Source organism: Microcaecilia unicolor, chromosome 3 (genome assembly GCF_901765095.1).
Source record: "Microcaecilia unicolor chromosome 3, aMicUni1.1, whole genome shotgun sequence".
Classification (NCBI taxonomy): Eukaryota; Metazoa; Chordata; class Amphibia; order Gymnophiona; family Siphonopidae; genus Microcaecilia; species Microcaecilia unicolor.
The window spans coordinates 452,951,654-452,979,271 of NC_044033.1; the positions used below are offsets into that span (position 1 = coordinate 452,951,654).

At 39.9% G+C, this 27,618-nt stretch overlaps 1 protein-coding gene across 1 annotated transcript in view; it reads right to left on the reverse strand.

The window, feature by feature from the left end:
• CSMD1 (CUB and Sushi multiple domains 1) overlaps window positions 1–27,618 on the reverse strand; it is a 2,896,277-nt gene that overhangs the window by 733,478 nt on the left and 2,135,181 nt on the right. Inside the window, exons 24-26 of the mRNA XM_030195161.1 lie at window positions 16,744–16,935; window positions 13,422–13,548; window positions 6,242–6,444 (exon numbers count right to left, since the gene is read on the reverse strand). Of these exons, the coding sequence (XP_030051021.1) occupies window positions 6,242–6,444; window positions 13,422–13,548; window positions 16,744–16,935 (522 nt within the window). The remainder of the gene's footprint in view (window positions 1–6,241; window positions 6,445–13,421; window positions 13,549–16,743; window positions 16,936–27,618) is intronic.

A 27,618-nucleotide genomic window follows, 5' to 3' on the forward strand; every position in this document is an offset into this window, starting at 1 on the left:
TTCGAAAGGTTTCTCTTGGAAAGAAAGGTTTTAGTCATTTGAGCTTCCACATTGAATAGAACATTTTCTTTATTACAGAGTTTACTTGGCTCTCGAGTGTAAGGTTGTGGTCGAGTGTGACGCCGAACATTTTCAAGCTGTCTGAGGTAGGGAGGGTGTGTCCTGGGGTATTTATGGTTGTGGGTTTGTACTTGTTATGTTGAGAGGAGAGGATGAGGCAATGTGTTTTTTCAGTGTTCAGTTTCAGTTGGAATGAGTTTGCCCAGGAGTCCATGATGTTCAGGCCATCGTTGATTTTATTGATTATTTTTGTCAAGTCATGTCTGAAGGGGATGTAGATTGTAACATCATCTGCATAAATGAATGAGTTAAGGCCTCGATTGGATAAGGACTGTGCCAGTGGAATCATCATCATGTTGAAGAGTATTGGTGATAATGGTGATCCTTGAGGTGCTCTGCAGACAGCTTTCCATGGTGGTGATCTGTTTGAGTTTGATATTACTTGATAAGTTCTGGTGGTTAGAAAGCCTTTGATCCAGTTAAGTACATTTCCTTCAATCCCGAAGTGGCCAAGTAGTCTTAGTTGTGGTTTACCATGTCGAATGCGCTCAACATTTTGAACTGGAGGAAGAGTATGCTTTTGCCTATGGCTGTCTCCTGCTTGAATTTGGCCAGGAGGGTAACTTGGACAGTTTCGGTACTGTGGTGGGATCGGAATCCTGATTGTGAATTATGTAGTATTGAGAACTTGTCCAGGTAATCCGTAAGCTGTTTAGTCACCAAACTCTCCATCATTTTTACTACTAGTGGGATAAACGCAACTGGATGGTAATTGGTGAGATCGTTTGTGCTTTTCTTGGTGTCTTTTGGTATTGGGGTGAGTAGGATGTTGCCATATTCCTCAGGGAAGAGACCTTGTTGTAGCATGAAGTTTAGATGGGATGTGAAGTCTGCTATGAAGCGGTGGGGGGCGGATTTTAGTAGATGACTGGGACATGTATCCAGTTTGCAATGGGTCTTGGCGAACCTGTGAGTCACTTGTGTAACTGATTCGGTGTTGAGGAGGTTAAATGTGTCCATATGCGGTCAACTGGGTATCCATCGGAGGTTAGGTCCAGAACACTGAAGAAGTTTTCGATGTTGGTATTGTGTTGAGGAAGTGTGCTGCAAAGTTTTATTATTTTTTCATTAAAGTAGTTAGTGAGTTTGTCTGCGGTTGGGATGTCTGTGTTGGTTGTGGTGATAGATGTGGTGTCTAGTAACTTATTTACGAGTTGGTATAGTTTCTTCATATCTTTGTAATCCGGTCCTAGTTTGGTTTTGTAGTAGCACTTTTTAGTTTGTTTTATTGCATATTTGTATTTTCTATGTAGTTGTTTCCATGCGTTGAGTGTATGTTCATCTTTTGTCTTTCTCCATGCACGTTCAAGTTTCCTGGATTGTGTTTTGAGTTTTTTAGTTCGTCATTGAACCATGGTATAGTATTCTTTCTTTTTGATATTCTTGTTTTTAAGGGTGCTATTTCGTTTAGTACACTGCTGCATCTGTCATCCCAGCGGTTGAGATAAAGTATGGAATTAGTTCATGTAGTCCATTCGTTGTCGTATATCTTTTGCTAGAATGCATGTGGATCAATTTGCCCTCTTGTGATGTAAGTTGTATGTTCTGGTGTGCGGTTTGAACCCTTCTTCTGCCAATTTAAAGTTAGGTACAATTTGTAATGGTTGGTCTAAGGTGTTGCTGACCATTTGATGTCTGTTATTAGTAGGTTATAATCTGTGGACAATTTATGTGATAGGAGGTCCAATGTGTGTCCCTTGATATGGGTAGTTTGCGTGTGAGGCCATTTGAGATCCCAGGACTGTAGGAAGTCTTTACATTCCCGTATGTTAGTGCAGTTGGGGTCTTCTAGGTGAAGGTTAATGTTGCTTAGTAATGTTGCCGATTAATAGTATGTTGGAATTGTTTACACTGTTGTTTGATATGAAGTCCGTGAAGATGGGCTGGATTTCGTTCCAGTTGCCGGGTGGTCTGTAGAAAAGTCGCAATTCAGGTGATCAATCAGGGAATTGTTGTGGATTCTAAATGAGGCAATTTCTAGTTGGGGTGTTATGGAGTCAGCAATGGTTTCGGTGGTGAATTGTTGTTGCTAGATTAGTGCTATACCTTGCCTCTCTTTTCTGATCTGCCAATGAGTGATTTTGTAGCCTGGAGGGCATAGTTCAAGGATTATGGGGTCATTTTGGTTGTGGATCCAGTTTCATTGATAAAGATAAGGTCGAGGTTTTCTGAGGTGATCCAATCTGATATTATTGTTGTTGTTTTATTAATTACGGACCTAGCATTGATGTAGCCCACCTGGATATTTTGGTATGGGGCTACTAGGTTTGGTGTTATGTGGATTTTTGTTATTTGTTGTTCCTTGGGTGGTGTGTGTTTGTTGTGGCCATTCCTTCCATTTTGTTGGTGATGTTCATGTTTAAACAATCTTTTTTTAGTGTGGTGAGTGTCAATTTGGTGGAGTGTGGAATGTTTGATCAGTCTTTGGTGATTTTGTATGATGGGTATGAAGTAATGTTCTGTGAGTAGGATGGATAGTACTAGGTGGATCAGTGAAAGTGAGTGTATTGTATTCATTTTGGTGTCAGTTTTCCTAACTCATCCCAGAAAAATCAGCATGACTAGAGATCTTATTAATATTATAGACAGGTAGTTTTGGAGCTGCAGTAGAGTCCATTCACTGAGGTCTTGTTTGATATTCTTGTATGGTGCAGTACGCTGCATCTATGTTCTTTAAAAAAAAAGCTACATTAACTGCTTTTACCACTTGCTCTGACAATGGCTTGGATTTGGCTGGGTTTGAGATTGCTTTCCTTAGTTTCTATTATAGGCGAAAAACAATGGCAGCCATCTCTAAGGGCAGCCCAAATGTTGAGATTTGGCCGATCTCTGACCATATTATCGAAACGAAAGATGGCCACTTTACGGGGCCGTCCTTAGAGATGGGTGCCCTTATAGATGGGCGCCCCCGTTCGATTATGCCCCTCCACGTTACTTGATTATTACCACTGTATGTAGATGATAATTTAGGCACTGATTAAGGTATCACCACCAGTTAGTATGTATATGCATGTACATATTCCAAGGATTATAATTTCATCATCTTTTAAATGTGCATGTGTACATGTGACAGTGTTTCTTTCCTGCATAAATGAATGTTTAATTGTCTAGTGGCATGATGTTTAGCACTTTTACATATGGCACATTTTTACTATATGTATTTTGAATTGAAACAGCTCTGTTGTTTTTTGTCTATTATTATTATGATTTTTATTATGATACTTTTTATATAATTATGATAGATTTTTGTGTATATGTTTGTTTTATATCTCTTATAATGATGTTTTGTTCATAGACCCCTGAAGCAGGCATCATTACACTGAAATATGGCCCGTATTGGGTCTTCCAGAATAAAAGGACTCCTTTTTGTCTCAGTCTTGAAGACCCAGTTGTGCTTCTTTCTTTAGTTGGTGCCATGCCTAAATTTAGGTGTGATTGCTGGGCATACGTGCTATTCTGTATATTGTGTCTAACTTGAAGCACGGCTTATAGAATAGCTCTTTTTGGTGCCATAAATAGAATATAGCTCAAAATATATTGCATAATAACATAATTTGCAAAAATATTCAAAAGAGGCAACAGAAATAATACTAGTATACTGACTCATTCTGTTTGGCATATTTTGGTTTTACATCCTACTTTTCAACAGGGTGCATGTATAGCATATTCAAGAAGTAAAAGCTATCTGAAGCCCTAGTCTGTTCCACCATGGATACCCCCAGTATATCCAGCAGTGTTTTTCATACTTCATATGGCCATTGCAGTTATTGTGAACTTTCTTTACATGTTCTCAATGGACTAATCCTCTGACTGGTAAGACATATGCTTTCAAAGTCCAAATCACTTGCGAACCTTTTAATGTGATCTATGCATGTATATGTCTATGGGGTCCTTTTACTAAGGTGCGCTGAAAAATGGCCTGCAGTACTGTAGGCATTTATTTATTTGGATTTAGCTCACACCTTTTTCAGTAGTAGCTCAAGATCAGTTACAGTCAGGTACACTGGGCATTTCTCTGTCCCTGGAGGACTCACAATCTAATTTTGTACTTGAGGGTTAAGTGACTTGCCCAAGATCACAAGAAGCTGCAGTTGGATCTGAACCACCCACCTCTTGATGGTAAGACTGGTGCTCTAACCACTAAGCTACTCCTCCACAATGATATTATTGAACGAAACTCTATTCTCTGATATGCTTTGCGTTAATACATTTTTTAAATTCTGACATCATCATGTTTTTCACATATTTTAAAGGATTAAATATAAACATCTATTTGAGCTTAATTTTCCCTTCGCAGCTACCAAGAAGTAGAATGAATTTCCTTTAGATATTAGATTAACAACACATTATTTACAGTTTTGAAAGCATCTTGGCTATTTCAAAAATACTTGCTATGACTCTGCTTATAGAAACTAAGTGATTCACTGTATCTTCCCTAGATATAACTAGGTTTATTTTGATATTGTTATTCACATTGACCTCTAAATGGTATATGTGGACCATAAGTGATGTATTTTTTTTTTTACAGCGATGCTTTGCTATGTTACCAGGCTATCTACCATGATTGTCTGTCTAAGCAAGTTTAACTACAGTTGAGAGAATGGCAATGCCTTCCAATGCCCTTAACTAGCAATATTTGGATGCTAACAACCAATTATTACAGTTAATTGGCATCAATTAGAATTTGCAAGTGCAACAGGCTAGGCACATAATTCTCTTAACGCACATCTGAAAATGGGGTGTGTGCCTGAAGCTCACCTAAGTTGAATGCCAGCATTTACACCTGCTTTTAAAAGGTGTAAGTACAGTTCCAGAAAGTGAGGTGACAGATCTATATGCTGAACACTATACTATAAAGGGCACGCTTACATTATGGTTCATCATTTTATTTATTTATTTGTTACATTTATACCCCACATTTTCCCACCTATTTGCAGGCTCAATGTGGCTTACAAAGTATCGTAGTGGTGATTGCCATTACAGTTGATAACAAATACAAGGTTGTGTTATGGTCACAGGTAGAAGTGTTTCAGGCGTCATGGGGTCGAGGATAGTAAATTGTCCAGTACGATCATAGATTATCTTGTGTTGCTGGGTGTGGGGATTTATGTTGGATCGGTGGGATAAGCTTTTTTGAAGAGGTGGGTTTTCAATGATTTCCTGAAGTTTAGGTGGTCATGTATTGTTTTCACTGCATGTGGGAGTCCATTCCATAGTTGTGTGCTTATGTAGAAGAAGTTAGATGCGTGAGTTGGTTTGTATTTTAGCCCTTTACAGTTTGGGTAATGTAGGTTAAGGTATGATCGTGCTGATCCGAGTCTGTTTCTAGTTGGTAGATCAATGAGGTCTGTCATGTATCCTGGGACTATGCTGTAGATGATTTTGTGGACTAAGGTGCAGATTTTGAAGAAGATCTGTTCTTTGATTGGGAGCCAGTGTAGCTTTTCTCGAAGGGGTTTATGGCTTACATTATTCTGGAGTAAATTGGTTACAAATTGTATTGAACAAGGTTACACTTTATGTGAAACAGTAAGAGTCTGTAGTAGATTCAAAGCAGTTTGTTTAGCATAAGGTTAAAATCTGTATAGACCAATGAGATTAGCTTGTGTTAATGGGTTTTAATTTAGTTTCAGGTAGACGCGTTAAGTGTTTGGGGTGAATTGAGTGATGGAAGCTTGTGTCTTTTCTGTCCACTGTCATATTTATTAGTGATGTAATTCAGCAGACTGGATGGTTTACTTGGTTCAGTGAGGATGAAGGTCCTGAAAAGGTGGGCCTTTAGGTGTTTTCAGAAGATTAGGTAATTGACCTTGAGTTTTAGGTCTTTTGGTAGTGTGTTTCAAATCTTGGTGCAAACATAGGAGAAGCTGGATATGTAAGTTGATTTGTATTTAATTCCTTTACATCTTGGGAGTGGAGGGTTTGGTAAGATCTCGCTGAGAGCATGGTGTGAATACCCACATAAGCATATATATTATTATTATTAGAACAGAAAGCAAAGCATCATAGAAGGGGAGGCAGTTTGTGTGGTAAAAATAAGGGGTTATAGAGTAATTATATACAACTTGTAAGCCACAAAGGGTAAGCCTGATCACAACATTTATATAACAATATTGCTTACTTGAAAATTGGATAGAAAAACCAGACTTGCTGATGAAGAAGTCACTGTCAAATTGCAGTGTTAGAGAGTTGAAGGTGCTGTGGATGTCCTCAGGAAGCGCTGAGCCACTCCATTCTTTCAGCAGAATGTTACTTTCAAGGGGGCCATCCCACACTTTTAGGATGTCATGAGAGATTTCAGTGTCAAAGACAATAAAATGAAGACTGAAAAACAAAAACAGCAACTGAAAACAGATTTTACATCAGAGTATCTAAGCAATGCCAGTTCAACAGTTTCAGTTGTTTTTGATTTTAAATTAAGAAGATATGCTATTAGGGTGTCAAACTGTATTAATAAGACTAATATGTTCTATCCATTCAATTCCCTCTACAACTGCTCCTTTCTTTTCTTCCACTTTTCCCTTCCCATTCTACTTAACTTACAAAGGATGGGGGGGGGGGGGGGTGTCAGTTGTTTATATGCAGACCACTCCTTTTCTACCTTGCATGGTTATCGATAATCTATATTTATTGTTTCACAATTAGCTTATTTTTATTTTATTTTTTTTGTTTATCATCTTGTCTCAGAACATCCCTGCTTTCATTTCTCCATTCACACAGTGAATTATGCAATAAAAGGTTCTTATCAAAAGAATCTTGCACTAACATCTCTTTAACAAGGGAATCTACTCAGTCAAATATTTTCTGCTTACATAAAATAATGTAAAAGGGCATTTCCAAGAGCTCACACAAGCACATCCCTTGTTCTGTGTTTTTTTTTCTTTGCAGTTATGCTTTTGTTTATCACAGTTTACCTCACCTACTACACTGAATACAGACAATATGGCGTCAATTCTATAACAGGGATCCTTTATTTAGGTGGCCAATGCTGCACAGAGTATACCTATTATATAACAGCATCTGGGCACCCCAATTCCATTATAGAATACTAGCATAAACCCATATTGAAACACCTAAATTTAGGTATGATCATTCACGCAAGGGGTCAGTTCATGAAGTGGAGGAGAAGCCTAATGGTTAGTGCAGTGGCCTGACAACCAGGGAAACTGGGTTTGATTCCTACTGCAACTCTTTGTGACTCTGGGCAAGTCACTTACCTCTGGATTCTAAATCCAAGCATATTCTATAGCAATGCATGTAACTTAATTTGCTTAGCAAGTTAACCAGCATTGATAACAGGTCTTAACGAGTACTAATTGAAAATAATTAGAATTTGCACGTGCAACTCATTAAGCATATTCTGTAATGCACTGATCCTAAAGTCTAATATGTGCACACACAAAGTAGTGTGGTAATGGACGTTTTGTGGGTATTCCAAAATTTACACGCACTGTTATAGAATATGCCCCTGTGTGCCTAAATCCATTTATACCATGTTTTCCTTCGTGTAAATGGATGTGCATAGTTTTAAGTTCTCTGATATCAACAAAGTGTATTCTATATACCACATCTAAATATAGGCGCTGCTTACAGAATACACTTAGGCGAAAATGTATTCCACGTGGAGTTTTCAGGTATTATATATATATATATATATATATATATATATATATATATATATATATATATAGCCCTTAATCCTCCTTTGTCCCAGGTGCAAAGTAAGCACCTGTGTATAACATGTAAACTATTTAGATTGTAAGCACAAAAAGGTAGTATATCAAATCCCTTTCCTTTTACCAATAGCAGGTATAAATGAGCACCTAAATGCACCAAGCAGCGCAGACAAATTACAGTATTCAATAAAATAAAACAAATATGCCAGTTTCTGAAGGTTCATTAGCAAGAAATTCCAAATACTTGATCCAGCAAATGATAATTCCATATTGTAGGTTCCAACATTAGATGTACATTTTAAAGGTGTTAAGAGAAGTTAGTGGTGAGAACACAATAATCTTGTATTACATCTAACCACTTAGATTGCTATAAATCTTTCCCATCCTCAACTGGTAACCAACAAAACAAGTGGAATACAGGGGGAATGTAATTGCAAACCTTGGCCCTGGTCAAAAGTCACACTGCAGAATAATGGATGAATTGAACCTTTTCATGATGAGGCAGGCAAGTCTAAATGTAAGACGTTGCAGTAATCCAGAGGGGCCAATGCAAAATGTTGCAATAATGTGCAAAAATCACCCATCTTCACAACTGGTTTCATTCTCCTCAACATCTTCAACTTAAAAATACATTTGTAACAAATAATCTTAACTGAGCTTTAAAATAATCCATTGAACTCCTAAATGATGGATTTCACGTTGGAGTCATATCTACAGAGCAGCTACTGAAACATCTAAATTCAAGGTACTATGAATAATCATTGAGTCCCTTTTATCCAAATTCAAGCTCAAACATCTGACAAGACAGCCATGAAGATATCCCTGCAATGCCCTCCCAAACATCTAGTCTAATCTAATCTAAGAGAGGTTTACAATACAAATGAACTAAAATTAAAAATATATGTAATTAGCATTTGGTCAAGAACTGTTAAATCAGATCTAAAGACATTACAAAAATCATAATATGATGATTCTTTATCTGTAAAGGAAAATTAAGAGTATTACAAATATCCAAATGAAAAGATAAAAACAACATAATATGCACCTATATTTTGTATGTAGAATACAGTTATTGAACAGCATTGCTTACAATGCAAAACTTTAAGGGACCCTCCCCCTGTCAATCATTGAAAATGATGTTGAAGTTTGAGTTCCCACCCTTACTTGCTGCATCCTATTCATTAAGTAGAAGGTGAACCAGGTCAATACAGTGAACCCAAAGCCATAACTTTCTAGCCTTTAGCAATGCTATAATGACTAGAAAGTTACAGTATTGGGTCAACTGAAGTGGCATTTTCTCCTATTGAAAACATTTACATGGAAACACTTTTAAAACAAATAAGAGGCCATATGTTTTCACTCAACAAATATTTAAGCTTGGGAACTCCCAGAGGATGTGGTAACAACAATTAGCGTATCTGGTTTAAAAAAAAAAGTTTGGACAAGTTCCTGGAGGAAAAGTCCATAATCTGCTATTGAGACAGACATCAGGAAGCCACTGCTTGCCCTGGGATTGGTAGCATGGAATCTTGCTACTTGTTATGATTGGGGTCTGAACCCCTCTCAAACTTACCTCTTTCCTGGGAGTCAGCTTCTTAGCTGGCTTCTGTTTCTTTTCTCTGTCCTTTCTGAGCTGGCTCTGTCTCTCTGTGCTGGCAGCTTCAAGCAGCATGGGGTTAATTGTTTTACTTTACTACTGCACCTGTGTGTGTGTTGCCTGAGTTGCTCTAACTCTCTTTGGGTGTACTGGCTTCAAGTGTTTCACGGTTTTGCATTGGTGTGGGTTGGGCCTCTCTGGGTCAGTGTGCTTTTGCTTAGGTCTAGGGAGTGTGACATCATCAGGGAGGGCCTTGATAAGGAAGTGGTGTTGTTTCCTTCAGGGCCTTTGCAACAGTGGTGTTTGCTGTAGGTAGGGTGGTGCAGTGTGCACTTCTGACGTTGTGTCTAGTTTCCCTGCTTGCTTTTGCTAAGGTCCAGGTTAGTGTTAGTGCAGTGTGCACTGGTGACTGTGTGTGTAGCTTTCCTGTTTTTCCCTTATGGTTCCCCTGCTTTTCCCTCTTGGTTTTGGAAGCATTGCTATGTGTAGGGCTTTGGAAGCTCTGTTGCTATTAGAAGTACTCCTGGGTTTGGTGTTGTTAGGAACACTGCAGAGTTTGCTGTTAGAAGTACTTCTGGTGTTTGTGCTATTGGGAGCATTGCAGTCTTTGCTGTTGGTGTTTGGTGATTTAGAATCACTTTTGGCTTATGTGTTAGCTTCCCTGCTTTTTCCTTGTGGCTCCCCTGTCTTCCCTTTTAGTGCTAGGAGCTCTTCTGGTTGCTTGCCAGAGTAGTGCTTGGGAAGCACCTTGTTAGTTGTATCTTGCTTGCCAGAGTAGTGCTTGGGAAGCACCTTGTTAGTTGTATCTAGCTTGCTAGAGCAGTGCTGAGGTAGCTTGTTAGTTCTGTGTTTAGCTTATTAGTGTAAAGCTCTGCTTGTAGCTTGGTGCTTAGTAGCACCTGTGTTAGCTTTGTGTTTAGTTCCCTGCTCTGTTAGTTTAGGGCTTAGGAAGTCCCTTTCTTGAGCAGGGCTTAGGAGCTCCTGTTTAGTATAGGGCTTAGGAAGTCCTTTTGTCAGTTTACTGTTAGGAACACTCCTGCTGGTTTAGGGCTTGGGAGCACGTAGATCAGTTTAGGGTTAGGAGCACTTCTGTTTCCAGTCCTGGTCCCTATGTCATCCGGTATCCAGTAAGTCCTGTCGGCTACTCGAACCCAGGAGCTCAACTCTTGGGGGGCTTAGTAGCTAAGTACAGGTGAAGCTGTTGGACCAGTCCAGTGTGCTCCAGTCCCGTGTTCCGGTCCTGTGTCCTCCAGTCCGGGGGACCAGTCCAGGGTGTTCCAGTCTGGTGTGCTCCAGTCCAGTGTGTTCCGGTCCGGTGTGTGTTCCAGTCCTGTGTCCTCCAGTCCGGGGGATTCCAGTCCATGTGTTCCGGTTCGCTGGGCAGTGCCTGCAGTCCCTGCCGGTGTGCTTACCCAGTGTTGGTTGGTGGGTTTTGCCTGCTGCTGTCGCTCCTCGTCAGCAGCCCAAGGGCTCACGTTTGCTCCAGAGCCCGGCCCCGCGGGCTCTGAACCTGAGAACCAGACACTACTATTTGGATTTCTGCAGGTACTTGTGACCTAGATTGGCCACTGTTGAAAACAGGATAGGCTAGATGGACCATTGGTCTGACCAAGTATGGCTATTCTTATGCTCATATTTTCCCTATATTGGTCCTATTAGTTGCAATTCTGGAAATTGCATGTATAATTTCTATCATGCACATCTTCTAGGGGGGCATAGATATGGAAGGGGCATAGGCAGGTCAGGGGCATGCCTAGGATTATATATGCAAGTTATAGAATACTATAGAATACTAGGGATTACACACTGAATTGAGCACTTACACCAGCCTTTGACATGGTGTAAGTAATGCACCTAAAGTTAGGCATGGAAGAGTGGACTTATGCTAGTATTCTATAATGCATATTAAATTCAATAATAAGAACAAGGATGATGTTTGCTGGTAAAAATGAGAATTTGAACCACAAGTGGTTCGTATTACCAATGGCTGATCTGATGGCATGGAGTAATTAAGTACTTTCGCTGGGAAATGTATATATGGTTTTAATAAAGATTCAATGTCACCACTCTCCCTTCCCATCTCTAAGGAGTCTAATACACGCCACTGAAGCTCTTGAATAGAATGTCTTTTGTCCAATCCTTGAATCTTTATTGACATATAAAGTGTAACGCTGGATCTCTTGTCTTAACACTGTTGAGCCCTGTGGGTTAAATTTGGAAACTGAGTGGATGTCAATCACTTAAGAACTGTATTACTACTGGATGTCAAGCTAGTGGTTTGAACCAAAAGTAAGTTATATAAAGATGCAGTTGCCATTTTTTGGTCGTTTATCGAAAATGTGAAAGTTAAGCAGCAAAGATCTGTGATCTCAACATATTTTTATGCATATTTTGTGCCATGCTTGTTTAGGTTGATTAATATTTAACAATTTTCTAAAAGACCAAAAGTGCCCTGAGGCAGATGATGAACATATGTATGTCAATGCCCGATTACAGCCAGGTTACTGCCACATAAGCCATTTCCAGGGGGTTTCTTTTTCCCCCAGAAATGGTGTGAACTTGGGGCAGAACTACCGCTGGCAGCAGTGTTGGACCAGTGGTAGTCCCGGAAGAGCAAGCGGTGGGCTTACCGCCGCTCTGTAAAAGCACCCCTGGGTTTCTTGTGCTTTTCAGCCAGCAAGATAAATTCAGATAAGTTGAAATTTGATACAAGTTACATAAGAACATAAGAATAGCCACACTGGTTCAGACCAATGGTTCATCTAGCCCAGTATCCTGCTTCTAGCAGTGGCCAATTCAGGTGATAAGTATTTGGAAGATTTTTTGAAGTTTCCTATGAACTGCTGATATATATGGATATATAATTTTTCCATTGAGGAGAAAATATAAAAGTATAAAATATAGAATCAGACTGATGATGATATTTCACAGGTTAACTTTTATTCCGAGTAAGTCAACTCACGGAAACAGCCACCTCTGACTGGTCTTAATAAGTGTTTCTCATGTGTGTATGGTTTATGAAGGAGTGACTCACAAGCTATGATAAGTGAACTGAGTTTAAATTATTTCAGTGCTGGGATGAGTTATAATTTGATTAGTATTCTATAATGGGCAATGCTATGTGAAACTGCAGTTATAGAATACATGCTTTGCATGCACCTAAATGTTGGCACTCTTTCTTGAATCTAGCTCTGAGTGCATATTGTGTTAAAGGACAGGAACTAGGAATGTCATGGATGGGTGTGGACCATATAATGTGTTGAATGCACAGTGATTAACATGCACTTTTATTTGTGTAGTTAGTGTGGCTTCATTTAGCAACTCCTTTTGTATGTAAAAGGGCTTCCTAGGCTCGGTATCCAGAAAAGGTGTTTTACAGAATAGACCTAATAGAGGCACTTTTTCAAAGGTTATATAATCTTTATTTGAGATTTCATAGCTGCCTGCTTGAAGCAGACATTTAAATTAAACCGAAATAAAAAAAGGTTTTCTTTGGCTCAGTAAATGTGTAAATTCTAATGTGCACTGTCAACAAGGGGGCATGGCTATGGATATGGAATGGGCTTTGTGGAAAACACACAGCATCATAGAATGCACCTGCTTTGTGCCTAACTTAAGTGCCAGTATTTACACCAAGTTTTACTTGGTATAAATGGCTGCACCTAGATTTAGACGCTGTCATGGCCACTCGGCGTATTCTATATACCATGCTGAAATTTAGGCTTATTCTTTAAAATATGCCTAAATTAAGGCATACTTTATAGAATGTGGTTAGGAAAATTTCATTGTGGTGCTGATTTTTTTAGATATATTAAATCTGTATGTACATATAGATTCTAGACCTATATGTGATATATAGAATCTAGACCTATATGTATAAGCATGTGTTTTTTTATTGTAATCCACCTTGAGTTTTAATCAACCATAGGCAGAATATCAAAGGTGAATAAATATATAAAATAATACTATGGAGAACAGGCTTATAAGTAAGAAGGAAGAAAAGAAAAAAAGAAAAAAATATAGAGTACCTTATGGTCTTTCCTGGGTCAGCTTCTAGAATCCAAGTGCAATGCAAGTTATTGTCATAAGGTGCTGGATACCCTGGTGATAAAATGCGTCCAGATGCAGAAGCATGAATTTGACCACTGCACTCAGCTGTAAAATAATAATGCAAAAACCATTATATTCTATTTCTCATTGAGACGAGTTGCATCCATTGTAGCTGGCTTTTTGAAATGTGTTCTTTTCACTATGATTCCTTAAAGTGGTATGAATCATGTGAGAAGAATATGACAGAGAGAAATTGCATCAAAGAAGTATATTTTAAACTATATTTATAGTAGATATAAAAAGAACGTGATCCTCTTGCTTTTAGATTGGGATACCAACTTACCCTGTTTTTTTTTTTTACAATCTCTTACTAACTCACAGTCTTGCAGCCCACCACATTTTCTCCCAGTAATCCTCTCCTGGGAGAGTAGCCTATCTGGGGGAGTAGCCTAGTGGTTAGTGCAGTAGACTTTGATCCTGGGGAACTGGGTTTGATTCCCACTGCAGCTCCTTGTGACTGTGAGCAAGTCACTTAACCCTTTATTGCCCCAGGTACAAAATAAGTACTTGTATATATGTAAACTGCTTTGAATGTGGTTGCAAAATACCATAGAAAGGCAGTATATCATTCCCTTCCCTCCCTCTTCACCTCATTGAGTCGTTATGCCTCTCCCATCAATCCCCAACACTCTACCAATAAACTTCACCCTCCTACTCCTGTTGCTATCTGACTCTTCCAACTCATTTCCATCCTCTCAACCTTACCCTCCTCCTTCCTCCAATCCCCCCACTCAACTCCAACTTAAATGCATACCAAAAGGTCAGAGGGCTCAGCTGCTGTTATCTGCCCTGCAGCATTAAAGCTGAAGGTTCCCTTATGTTTATTACATATCCAAGCATGTAATATGGTAATAAAATATTTGCTTGTCCAGAAAAAAACAATGAAGCAAGATGGCAAAAACCTAACTAGAGGATTTTTATTCTGAAGTACAATTAAAGCCAGATTTTGTGCTTTTTATTATAGGTGGGCTATCACTTCATATTAACTGTATATGTCATGACAGGACCACCTGTAACACATGATTTGCTCATAACTGAATTTATATGTATTTCTGGAACATCCATACATATTCATTTTGTAATTGCTGAATATTTCAAACTTAGTTATATGTTCTTAATATACTGTTATATTAAATGAGGTAGAGCTGCTGGATTTATCCGGATGACCCTCTATGGGCAATTCTATAAATTGGTGCCTCAATCTAGGAACCTCAATGCTGTGTACTTAGCACCAATTCTATAATGTCACCTTGGTGTCAAGATTCTGTTATTGAATACTAGCATAAGATTGGCATTGGCACTCCCATGTATAGGAACACCCTCACATGCTATGTCAATGGCAGGCATAAGTTGGCAAACCTAAGTATGTCAAGTGACACATGTAGTTTATAATATTCTGTATGACCATGGCCTGTTCATGCTCTACCCACATATACACTCCCTTACAGTTAAGTGATATGGCACTTAGATGCTCCCTTAAAGAATAGCTCACCTGGAAGGGCATTTTCAATATGACATAAGCCCAATTTTGGACATTTTGCACTAAACGTCCAGAATATGAATAGGAAAGAATGTCTATTTTTTTTTTTTTTCAAAAATAGTGTATTGAACAAGGTTTTGTGCTTTGGACATTTTTTTGGGTCCATTTTCGAAAACAAAAACAAAAAAAACGAATAAGTGCAAAACATACAGATTCATGCCATTGTGATGTAGGAGGAACCAGCATTTTTAGTAGACTAGTCCCACAGACATCCCTAGAGGGCACTTCTGTTTACTTAATGAAAATGCTGCCAGGAACACATCTCATCTTTGCTCCTTTATCTTGTCCTTTGAGCCCTCCAAAGCCTACTCAAATTACACTGTCCTCCACTGTACACCATCACAATAGCCCTTATGGGTGAAGCGGGCACCTATATGCGAGTACAGTAGGGTTTTGGTGACTCTTGGAGGGGTCACAGTTTCCATCACAAAGGTGACAGGTAGCGGGAGATACGGACCTAGGTCCCCCACTGTGCACTGCATTGACCACTACACTACTCCAGGCACTTGCATGCTGCTCTAATGGACCTGACTTTAGCATCTGAGGCTGTCATAGAGGCTGGTAAGTCATATTTTTATTCATGTTTTTAGGGGGTGAGGGGGGGGGGGGTCACTGACCACTGGGGGGGTATTGGGAGGGGTCACCCCTGATTCTCTACAGTGGTCATCGGGCACCTTTTTCTGCCTTATTCTTTCTGAAAACAGGTCTAGACCAAAACGTCTTGGTTTTAGTCCTGACCATTTTTGTTTTGTTCCATTACATCTTTAGGCATGACATAAAGAAATCAATTCTATAAACTGGGGCCAGAGGTAGGCATCACGTAGGAATGTCAAAGGTGTCATTAAATTAATAGGTGCCTATGGGGCTCATTTTCAAAAGAGAAAAACTTCCAAAAAGTGGTATAAAGCCACATTTGGACATTTTTCTCACATAAAAGCCTACACTGGTATTTTCAAAACCATATTTTAGATGTTTTTATATGAAGTCCATCAAAGGTGCATTCAAATCACAAGGGTGCATGTCAGGGATGTTTCAAAGGCAGTATTAGGGTGTGCTTTCGAAGGTTGCCCTTCTTCGTCAGATCGGAAATAAGCAAATGTGCTAGCTGACAGTGTATATAAGTGAAAACATTCAAGCATTACTATGACAGTCTGACAGGGTGGGAGGATGGGGGTGGGTAGGAGGTATGCATGGGGACATCAAAGCATATCATTGATATTCTAACAGGATGGGTGTGGATAGGTGAGGGGAGGGTGATCAACAGAGACATACAGCTTTATGGTTTAGAATATCAATGATATGCTTTGATGTCCCCATGCATACCTCCTACCCACCCCCATCCTCCCACCCTGTCAGACTGTCATAGTAATGCTTGAATGTTTTCACTTATATACACTGTCAGCTAGCACATTTGCTTATTTCTGATCTGAGGAAGAAGGGCGACCTTCGAAAGCTAATCAAGAAATGTATTAAGTTATGTCCAATAAAAAAGGTATCATCTTATTTTCTTTTCCATGTTTTATTTTGTTTGATTTCTATTGATAACCTTAAGAGTGGACTAACACGGCTACCACACTCCTCTACTTTGTTATTTGTTGAAATTTTCAGATCTCTTGTGATTGTCACCCGCACTGAATTTGTTGGTAGTTGCGGGATATATGATTATAATAATATAATGTAATGAGTGCATGTTATATTACCTACACACGATGGCAATGCTTTGTCCCATACTCTTCGATCTCCACTTAGGCAGGTCAGAGTGCTACTGCCATGAATAGTATATCCTGGATTACAACTATATAAAACCACAGTGTCTGCAAAATGTCCTTCATCACGTATCTTGTATCCATAGTTTGGGGTCCCTGGATCCTCACATTTCACTAGGTCAAAGCCTGCAAATAAGAAAAAAACAAAGATGAATCCTACAATATCTCTTGAATACAGATTAATAGATTAAAAAAAAAAAGAGGACAACATACGTAGGTCATACATTTCCTTTCAGTAGTGAATAAGAAAAATGTCCCCGTGTGATTCTAAGCGATCAAAGGAAAATTGTACAGGGCAGTCAGCAATGGTTAAATAGCACAGAAGTTACTGCAAATACAAATAAATAAAGGTTCTGTCTGCAGGCAAACAACACATTGCAGTGACAGTTCTGCATGTTTTCTTTGTAAAGTATTGAATATTATTTATTTATAACCACTTAGGTCTAGGCAGTATATAAATACTTAAAATAAAATACATAAATAAATAAATAAAATATTCGCTTTATGCCTGTCAAAGGAACAGACTGCATGCCAAGTAAGGATGGGAGATCATAAGAAACAAATTAGGGGGGGGGGGGGTCTTTTAAAAAGCAGTGGTAAGCCCAATATAGGCTTACCGCTCGCTAATCTGGAACTACTGCAGGCCCAATGCGGCTGCCAGTGATAGTTCTGGCTGGAACGCGTGCAATTTCAGGTGCTCTGGAATTTTTTTTTCTGTATCATGGAACTAACCTGGCAGTAATCGGGCATCTCCACGCACTACCCGGATACTGCAGGAGCCCTTACCACCACCTCAATGGGTGGCGGTAAATTCTCCCCTCCGCATTGTTCGTGATAAGGGTTATCTTACCATGTGGTCATTTTTGGGGGCATTTTAACCACTGCGGTAAAAAGGGCCTTGGCATGTGGGAAAATAGGCCCCCGCCGCTACCGCAGGGCACTTTTTCCTGTAGCTTAGTAAAAGGACCACATGGTGCATTTTGTAGTAATAAGTTATACACATATCTTTATAATTACAGTTGATCAGTGAAAATAAGCAAACAAATAACATTATGGACCATGCTTTTATCCCTTTTAAGGGAAGCTGATAGTTTTAGTTTTCTTCAGTATTTGTCATACAATATTTGATTTAAAAAAAGCATAAAAAGAAAGAGAATGTCCCATAAAATGTGTCAATCTATAGAGTGAGGCAAAAAAAAAGGTAATCCCTATATTTTTTTGCTGTTTTTCAGCAACCGCTTAGAATTTCAAAGTTAAATTTTACAGCTTTATTTGTTATTACTTTCTACGTTTATATGCTAAGTGGAATGAGATTATATTTAAACACAGTGAAGTTACAGACTTTTTAGCGTGACCACCCAGTGATTTTCTGCAGTGATTGCATTCTAAAACTACCATAACCAAGGCACTCACACAGTCATACCTGCCCCTCACATTGCTATCCACAATAATAATCCAGTCAGACCATTTATTTAGGGGGCTTTTACTAAGATGCGCTGAAAAATGTCCTGCACTAGTGTAGGCACGGGTTTTGGGCACATGCAGATTCATTTTTCAGCACACATATAAAAAAGGCCTTTTTAAAAGATTTGTCGAAAAGGACATGTGGCAAAATTAAAATTGGCATGCATCCATTTTGGGTCTGGGACATTACCGCCAGCCATTGACTTAGCAGTAAGGTCTTACATGTTAACCTGGCAGTAATGACCTACGTGCGTAGAAAGCCACTTGATATGCGCCCGCTATGCGCATCAGAAATAAAAATGTTTTTCAGACATGCATAGCGGACGCGTGCCAAAAATGAAATTACTGCAAGGGCCATACAGTAGCCAGGTGGTAACTCCATTTTGGCATGCATTGAGTGCGCATAGGTGCCTACGTGGCTTAGTAAAAGGGCCCCTTAGCAAAACCGGCTATAGCTTTATTGATTAACAAATTCCATCAACAAATCCAATTTCCAACATTTTTTAAACATTACACCTCTCAACATCACATCATTTATAACTTTTAGTTATTTAGTGATGAACTAAACATTTTAACTGAATAATTATAATTCCCCAATGACAGGATCTGCAATGATGCAAAAATCCTTCATTTGTCCTACTCCCTCCAAGGTCCATGATAGTGCCATACATGAACCTACTACTACTACTACTTATCATTTCTAAAGTGCTACTAGACGTACGCAGCGCTGTACACTTGAACATGAAGAGACAGTCCCTGCTCGACAGAGCTTACAATCTAATTAGGACAGACAAACAGGAAAAACAAGAGATAAGGGAATATTAAAGTGAGGATGATAAAATAAGGGTTCTGAACAAGTGAATAAGGGTTAGGAGTTAAAAGCTGCATCAAAAAGGTGGGCTTTTAGCTTAGATTTGAAGATTGCCAGAGATGGAGCTTGACGTACTGGCTCAGGAAGTCTATTCCAGGCATATGGTGCAGCAAGATAAAAGGAACGGAGTCTGGAGTTAGCAGTGGAGGAGAAGGGTGCAGATAAGAGAGATTTACCCAGAGAACGGAGTTAATCTCTGGGAGGAACGTAGGGAGAGATGAGAGGTATTGAGGAGCTGCAGATTGAATGCACTTATAGGTCAATAAAAGGAGTTTGAACTGTATGTGGAATGGATAGGAAGCCAGTGAAGTGACTAGAGGAGAGGGCTAATATGAGCATAACGACACTGGCGGAATATTAGTTGTGCAGCAGAATTTTGAATAGATTGAAGAGGAGAGAGATGGCTAAGTGGGAGACCTGTGAGAAGCAAGTTGCAATTGTCTAAGCGAGAGGTGATACTCCCTGATTATCCCATCTCTGTTTTCTCATCACCTCTTCCCAATTCTTTCAATTCCTGCTGTGACAAATCAAGCTACCGTCCCACTAAAAGAAATGTCCTCCCCCCGCTCTCATGCTTTCGCCACCCAACTCTATACTCCCAGGTGGGAGGGCAGATTAATGATCTGCTAACACCCTGACTCCCAAGCCAAAATTCTCCTCCCACCAAAACTGTCTCCAATTTCTCACCCTCATCACAAACCTGAAAGGCTGGATACTGTGCCGCACACACAGAACATTGGTGTCAAAAGTGACAATCTGAGCAATCACACTGCCCTGCATTAAAATGGAAACAAAAATTACTCTGAAGTACCATCCAAGCCGGAAGCTCAGAATGAGATCACAGTCCTTGTAACTGAGAGCTACCTACTGATCACCCCCCCACTCACCCCAGACTGTCCTCCAGATATTCCCATCAGTAATTCCTGCTTACCCAACAATGCTGGACAACTCCCATTCCTTGGGACCCAGTGTCTAGCCATAAATCCAAATCTTGAAAGCCCCACACCTCCGATTTATTTTTGCTAATGCTTTTCTAAAGTGCTTATCATAATTGAGCCAAGCCCATCTGCCAAAAGTTCAATAAGTCCTGAAAATCAATTCTGAATAACTAAGCAATCCAGGATGCAATTCAGGCTTGGATTCACCTAGAATACTTGTATAAATGTGAAATGCCAGAATCCAGTTAAATATCAACTTAGGAACCTTTGATTGTTTCTTGAAACTGTCATTTTTCTTCTCTTCATCTTTCTTAGTGTCAGAACTGTCACCATCCTTGGCTAACAACTCATAAGTACATAAGTATTGCCATACTGGGACAGACCGAAGGTCCATCAAGCACAGTGTCCTGTTTCCAACAGTGGCCAATCCAAGTCACAAGTACCTGGCACAATCCCAAAACAGTACAATATATTTTATGCTGCTTATAATCATAAAATAAGCAGTGGATTTTCCATAAGTCCATTTTAATAATGGTCTATGGACTTTTTCTTTAGGAAGCCATCCAAAACTTTTTAAAATCCCGCTAACTGTTTTTACTGCATTCTCTGGCAACAAATCCCAGAGTTTAATTATAATTTGAGTGAAGAAAATATTTCTCTGATTCTTTTTAAATTTACTACTTTGTAGCTGCATTGCTTGCCCCCAGGATCACATACTTGCCCAACAAAAACTTGCACCTCCACTTTTGAGACAGATTGCAATCCAATAGTGCAATTGCACAAAACATATGTCACCACCTGGACACTTGGGCCACATCCACTAGATTAACTCAACCACACTGCCATACCACAACCACCCATTCCCTCATTATCAGACTCCGAGAAGAAAGGGAAGGAATCTGAATCCCAAACTTGCAGATGATGACCCCCCCCCCCCCCCTTGCTGCCGAAGTTTATTTTCCTCAATCTCTTCACTACTCTCCTCAAATTCCTAAGGAACCTCTTATTTCTCAATTTCTTCCATAAACCCCAGTACTACCCCCTTCTTCTCAGCACCCACTCTATGTCCACTCTGTTCCAAACCCCTTGTCAAAGAACACAATTCCTCTTCCCCTTCACACCCACACTCCTCATTTGGGAATCACTCCACCACTTAGCTTTCCCCCCACCTGTTTCTCCCCTCCTAACACACCCATACTGCCCCAACTGCCTGAGTTGAGCCCCCAGTCAAGCTGTCATCCTGGAAATACAAAGGACGTTGGGAAACCTGTTACCTAGCCCTTTTAACTTAATCCTGCCCTTGTTCATTTTCCCCCTCTGACCCCCTTTCTTAGTAGCCAAACCCACACAAATAGCCCTGCAGTTCTCTTTTTTTTTAATTATTTACCAACTGTCATAGGAACTGCCAGCCCCAAACCTTGGACAACCTAATGTTGCCAAATGAACAACCCCAAACCTTGGACACCCTGATGCTGCCAAATGAACATCCGCAATCTCATCTCTCACTGACAGTCAAGAACACTGCTCACTTTGAGACTATGGGAGCTCTCCTGGTACTGCTTGATGCCACAATGCAGTGTGTCCCATTTTCAGTCGCAGCAGAGGAACTGCACACTACAAGTACAAAAATAGAGCCTCGATCACCTTCAACCCGCAACCCCCTACTACTACTACTTATCATTTCTAAAGCGCTACTAGACGTATGCAGCGCTGTACACTTGAACATGAAGAGACAGTCCCTGTTCGACATGTATACTGAACAGTGGATTTCAATGTATCATCAACGATGACACCTAGATCCCTTTCCTGGTCACTGACTCCTAATGTGGAACCTTGCATAACATAGTTATAGTTCGGGTTCTTCTTTCCCACATGCATCACTTTGTACTTGCTCAGTCTTCCAGTCTCATAAGGTCCTCTTGTAATTTTTTCACAATCCTCTTACATTTTAATTACTTTGTTTAACTTTGGGTCATCAGCAAATTTTATTACCTCACTAGTTACGCCCATCTATAAATATATTAAAGAAGCAGCAGTCCCAGCACAGACCCCTGCAGTACCCCATTATCTACCTTCCTCCACTGACAATACTGACCATTTAACCCTACCCTCTGTTTTCTATCTTTTAACCAGTTTTGAATCAACAATAGAGCACTACCTCCTATACCATGAATCTCCAATTTCCTCTGGAGTCTTTCATGAGATACATTTGTAAAATGCCTTTTGAAAATTCAGATACCCAATATCAGCCAGCTCACCTTTATCCACATGCTTGTTCACCCCTTCAAAGAAATATAGTAGGTTGGTGAGGCAAGATTTGGCATCACTAAATCCAAGTTGGCTTTTGAATATGCTCTCTAATTTTGTTCTTTATAATGGTCTTTACCATTTTGCTCGGCACTGCCGTCAGGCTCACTGGTCTATAATTTTGGCACCATATATAGAATTCCACCCTTATTGTATGGTATTGTATTTGGTAAATAGTACACACTGTTTCTCAATAGGATGCCATAGTTATATACTTATTTATTGGGATTTATTAACTGTCTTTATAAAGAGATTCAAATTATTAAGCAAATGTGCATACTATTGATGACAGAAGAAAAATCTGGGGGCAGTTTCCTGTTTTGGATTAAAAATGGTATCAATTACATTTCACATTATTTCAAACCAATGCATGTCCTTAACCAACAGTTTTTGGAGATGTCACTGAGCTATTCTTTTTCCAACAGCATAGAATCGATGTTAAAATGAAAATGGACAAAGAATACAGGGACACAAAAAAAAAAACTTTGCACCTATCTCCAATCATAAGCAACATATGTGAAAAGCTATTTATTTTCTTACAACTTTATCCTTCAAATTCACATCACAATCAGTGTTCACTTTGACACATCTACTTGCGCAAAAGCTGAAGTGAGTTCAGCATATGATAATAAAACATGTAGTTAAAATGTGCAATCGGTTCTGAATATTCATTATACAACGTCAGTCATAGATGGTAAAACAATACATTGCTTCACAGGATGATTAATAATCTCTTATTCACTGTAGTGTCAGTCTTTTAAATAAAGCATTTGACAGACTACTTGTTGCTTGGGTCAAAATATAATTTTTCTTTATTAGTAAGAAAGACTTTTTGTTTCATGTACATTCCTGTCATCCTATTTGAATACACCTGTCAGTCATTACTTTAATGGACCAATTGATATTTTAACAACTTTAAAACAGAAGAAGATTAGTTTCTTAGATATCTTAATATAGAATTAAGATATTAATGTAAATGATGCTTGTAGGAAGAAGCTAGTAAAATAGTCATATGAACCCAACAAAGAGGCAATCCCAGAAGTAGCTCTCATCAGTCTTCCTAGTGATCTGGATTTGAAGATCTGCAACGTCAGCTGGCCTAGTAAATGTCTGTGATAATAGTTTTAAGGCTGTTGGACTCTGTATAAACTTTTCTCTTTTTTTTTTTTTTTTTTTACAGACGGAATCCAGTGTGTAGATGGGAAAGACACAGCACTTACAATATATATATATTTTTTTTTTTTTTGGGGGGGGGGGGGGGTGACTGCCTGCCTTCTGGTGCCTCAGACTGCATTGAACTGTTTGCAGGGTGTACCTTTCTCAAATGTAATTTATAATCCTACAGTATGTACATATTTACTGCTCCTCTTGTCCATACCCATCCCTTCTGGGTGTAACAACCTAAGGCTGTGCTTGCAGCACTTATGCAGCAAGCAGATCTTCCTTTGGATCAGACCTCCCTGTCTGTCCAACACTCTCACCACTTTTGCCTCCAAACAGGGTCTTTCCTGTTCCAGCTCCCAGGCTGCGATCCCTCTACTTCCCACCTGAAGCACTCTTCCACTTCACGGTTAATACTTTACTGGCAGAAACTTTTGGTCAGCCTTAGTTTCTTGAACCCATATAGGACACCCCCTCTTCTCAAGTGAGTTAGCAGGGGTAGAGACAACCAAAAACTTAGTGCAAACCCCAACAATATTTATTAACTCCTAACTACTCCTCCACTGTCATTCAACAACCAGAAACATTTCCCTCTGCAACTTACTCAAGAACCCACCACCTTGTGCTGAATCCTATACCTCCCACAACCTCAGAACCTTCCCCTCAGTACTCTGTAGAGCAGCGTTTTTCAACTGGTGTGCCACATTGACTCTCCAAGTGTGCCGCGGGGAGTCCGGGAATCCCCTCCAGATATCTAGGCAAATCTCATGAAACCTATGATCTCTTCTTTCCTATCTCCTTTGCGCTGCAATCTTCAAACTTTGTGGTTGGTAGCAGGAATTAGAACAGGGCTTCCTCTGACCAGCCCCAGGGTTCTTCCTTCTGATGAGACTTCCGTTTGCCACATGGGAGGGACAAGGCAGAGGGAAAGTCTCAGGAAATAAATGGAGTGGGAGCAGAGAGGACAGAGAGACCAGAGAAGTGGGTGGAGGAAGGTAGGATAGGAGATTAAACCCCAGAGAGGAGACAGGGTGCAGATATGTGGGAGGGAAGGGAGGAGGCAAGACCAGCTGCACGTGTGGGAGGGAAGGGAAAAGAGGAGACAGGCTGCACATGTATGGGAGGGAAGGGAAAAGAGAAACAGGCTGCTTATATGTGGAAGGGAAGAGGGGAGACAGACAGCACATGTGTGGGAGTGAAGGGAAAAGGTGAGACAAGCTGCACATATGTAGTAGGGAAGAGAAAAGGGGAGACGGGTTGCACATGAATGGAAGAGAGAGAGAAAACAAGATATATTTGAGAAGGAAGCAGAGAAATTGAAGAAAAATGAATTTGAAAGATCAGAACCAAACAGAAATAGGGCAGGAGGTTTGAAAAGAAATTGCAAATGGAAAGGAGGCCTTGGAAATAGAGTTAAGCACAGAGACAGAGGAAAGCAGAGCCAAAGACTGGAAATAAGAAGATTGGAATAATAAAATCACAGACTACAAAGGTAAGAAAAATTATTTTATTTTCAGCTTAGCAATTGAATTATATTAATGTTGAGAATTTACATCTGTCGGCTTTATTTGCACTGTACATAAGGACATATTCTATTTCTTTAGTGTTGCATGATATGCAGAGTCTGGTATCTCTTCTTTCAGTTTTTGGCTGCATGTTTTTTGCAGTTCCTTATTTTGTATCAAGTGAAAGTCATGCTCTGTATTTGCAACTAAGGTGAAAGATTCTGCTGGCATCTGGTGTCTGTCCATCTTGCTCTAGTTTCCCAGCAGCAGGTATACTGGTGTTCTAATGTTTTTCAGTCACATAATTAAATGAATTCCTGAAGGTTACAGGTATGGGTGGGATGGAGGAGATTACTTGTGGGGATGGAATGGATCTTAGTGGGGGCAGGTGGTTGTAGGTTAGATTGGTGTGACTTGACAATTTTTTCACCTTGTAAGTGTGACGCGAGGTGAAAAAGGTTGAAAATCACTGCCGTAGAGTTTTCTGAAGTTCTTTAGTAATCCCTATTATAATGGGGGGATTACACTCTTGTGCTGTGAAAATCCCTATGATTGCAGGTGAATGAGGTTTGGAAAAAAGGCATGATAGGGGTTTTACTTTTTAGCAGCAGATTTCTTCAGTGAAAGAGTGGTGACCCAGGGACTGGCTGCCTTAAAAATCTGTGACTCGCTCATTTGGAGAAGGAAGAGTGGCAGAATCTATGTATCTTCCTTTAGCCCCATCCTTCCACTGGACAGCTAATTAATATAGCTGATAGCTAGTCTCTATCAGATAATACACATTTTCAACCTGTGAGGTCTTGGGCCTGATTATTTATTTTTAAGCATTATTTCATCCAATGCTCAAATCGGATGATGCTGCGATTATTGTTAATGGTGCGATTATCACACAGCTGATATGGCATATTAGTAGGTGAAGAGTAATTCTATAATCTGAGTACCCATATTTATGTGCCTCTTGTGCACTTATATTTCTAGGATACTCGCAGTTACATACTTAAGTGTATGAACTGCGAGTGCCAACAGGGCTCCTAAGCCCTATTCTTGTAATGGCATGTACACATGGGCAGTCTCTCACATGCACTGCTTACTCTGAGTGTGTGTCCTCCATCTACATTCCTGCCAGTGGGGGGTGCTGTTTCACTATCACATTTTCAATAGTGATGGACTGACTAGCTCTACAGGACTCCAGAAAATCTGATTGTCCCTAGTGACTGAAAACACAATATTGAAGTACCGCCACCCACTGGCAGCAGTGCAGTTACAGGACTCCTGTATAGCTTAGAGGGAGCAGTGCCCAAGTGTCACTGCCACATATTGAAGTACCTGCACTTATGCCAACACCAGTGGCATATTTATACTAGGTGTGTATGTGTTGCATATGCACCCCCTGTCAGACTCGGCCCCCAACTGTACCTTAAAATCATCTCTGCTTTAGTCTTTGCCCGGACAGTGGCACTGGCACTCATAGGCTGCCTGTGGCCTGCACCAGGATTTCCTCTCTGAACCATCCTACCCCTTCTGATATGACTTCCTATTTTGTGAAGGTTGGGATGGTTCATAAAGGAAGTCCCAGTCCAGACCGCAGGCAGCCTATGAGTGCCAGTGCCGTAGTCTGGGCAAAGAATGCAGCAGAGATGATTTTAAGGTTCAGAGGAGGGCACTGGGGAGACAGGAGGTATGGTAGGGGGTACACAGAAAGCACACCCCCTGTAAAATATTCCTGGATATGTTACTGGCCAGGTTTATGGCTGGTATAACTTCAGGATCTTAAATGTTAGACATACCAATACTGGGTAATTCTAGCATTCTATAATGGAACCAGGACATCCTGGTGCTCTTATAGAATAAGCTGCTACCACATCTCCTTGGGGAACTTAAATGGAGGTACCCAGTTATACAACTGTCCCTTTAATGCATGGCAAGTTCCAGGTTATCGGCTAACATGGAATTGGGTGGAGGAGGAGAATGGATGGAAACTGTGCATTCATATGAGGCAAGACACTACATGTTAACTGTTAAATGCAGCAGATAATGTATAGATGAATGAATAGATGTAGCATCATGTTATCTGTTATTAGGTTTAAATGAAGTGAAGACATTTTCTCTGCATTAACTGAATGATAACATTTTGGGAATGCCCAACCATTAGCATGGAGGCCTGACAATTATTGTGCATTAATTTTGACTGTTAATCACAGCAACTGAAAAATCAGTGCTAGTTTTGTAAAAAGGCCTCTATACAACTTAAATATGTAAATCATTACAAGTCCAAATAATTATTATTACTTCAATCAACATGTGGAGTGTAATTTTACATTAGGTTGCCTTGGTTGAGATCCAAGTAGACACCTATTTTATAAAGATACATGGGCAGATTTGTGTCCACCCATTTATACCTGTGAAAGGACAGCTGTGAAGTTCATGCATATTTTACAAACAGTCCCCCAGATTCTATATAGTGCGACTTAAGTTGCAGGTGCAAATCCAGTCACATTCTGAATTTGCATGTGCAGCTTAATTAGTTAACAAGCCAATCGGCACTGATAATTGCCAATTAACA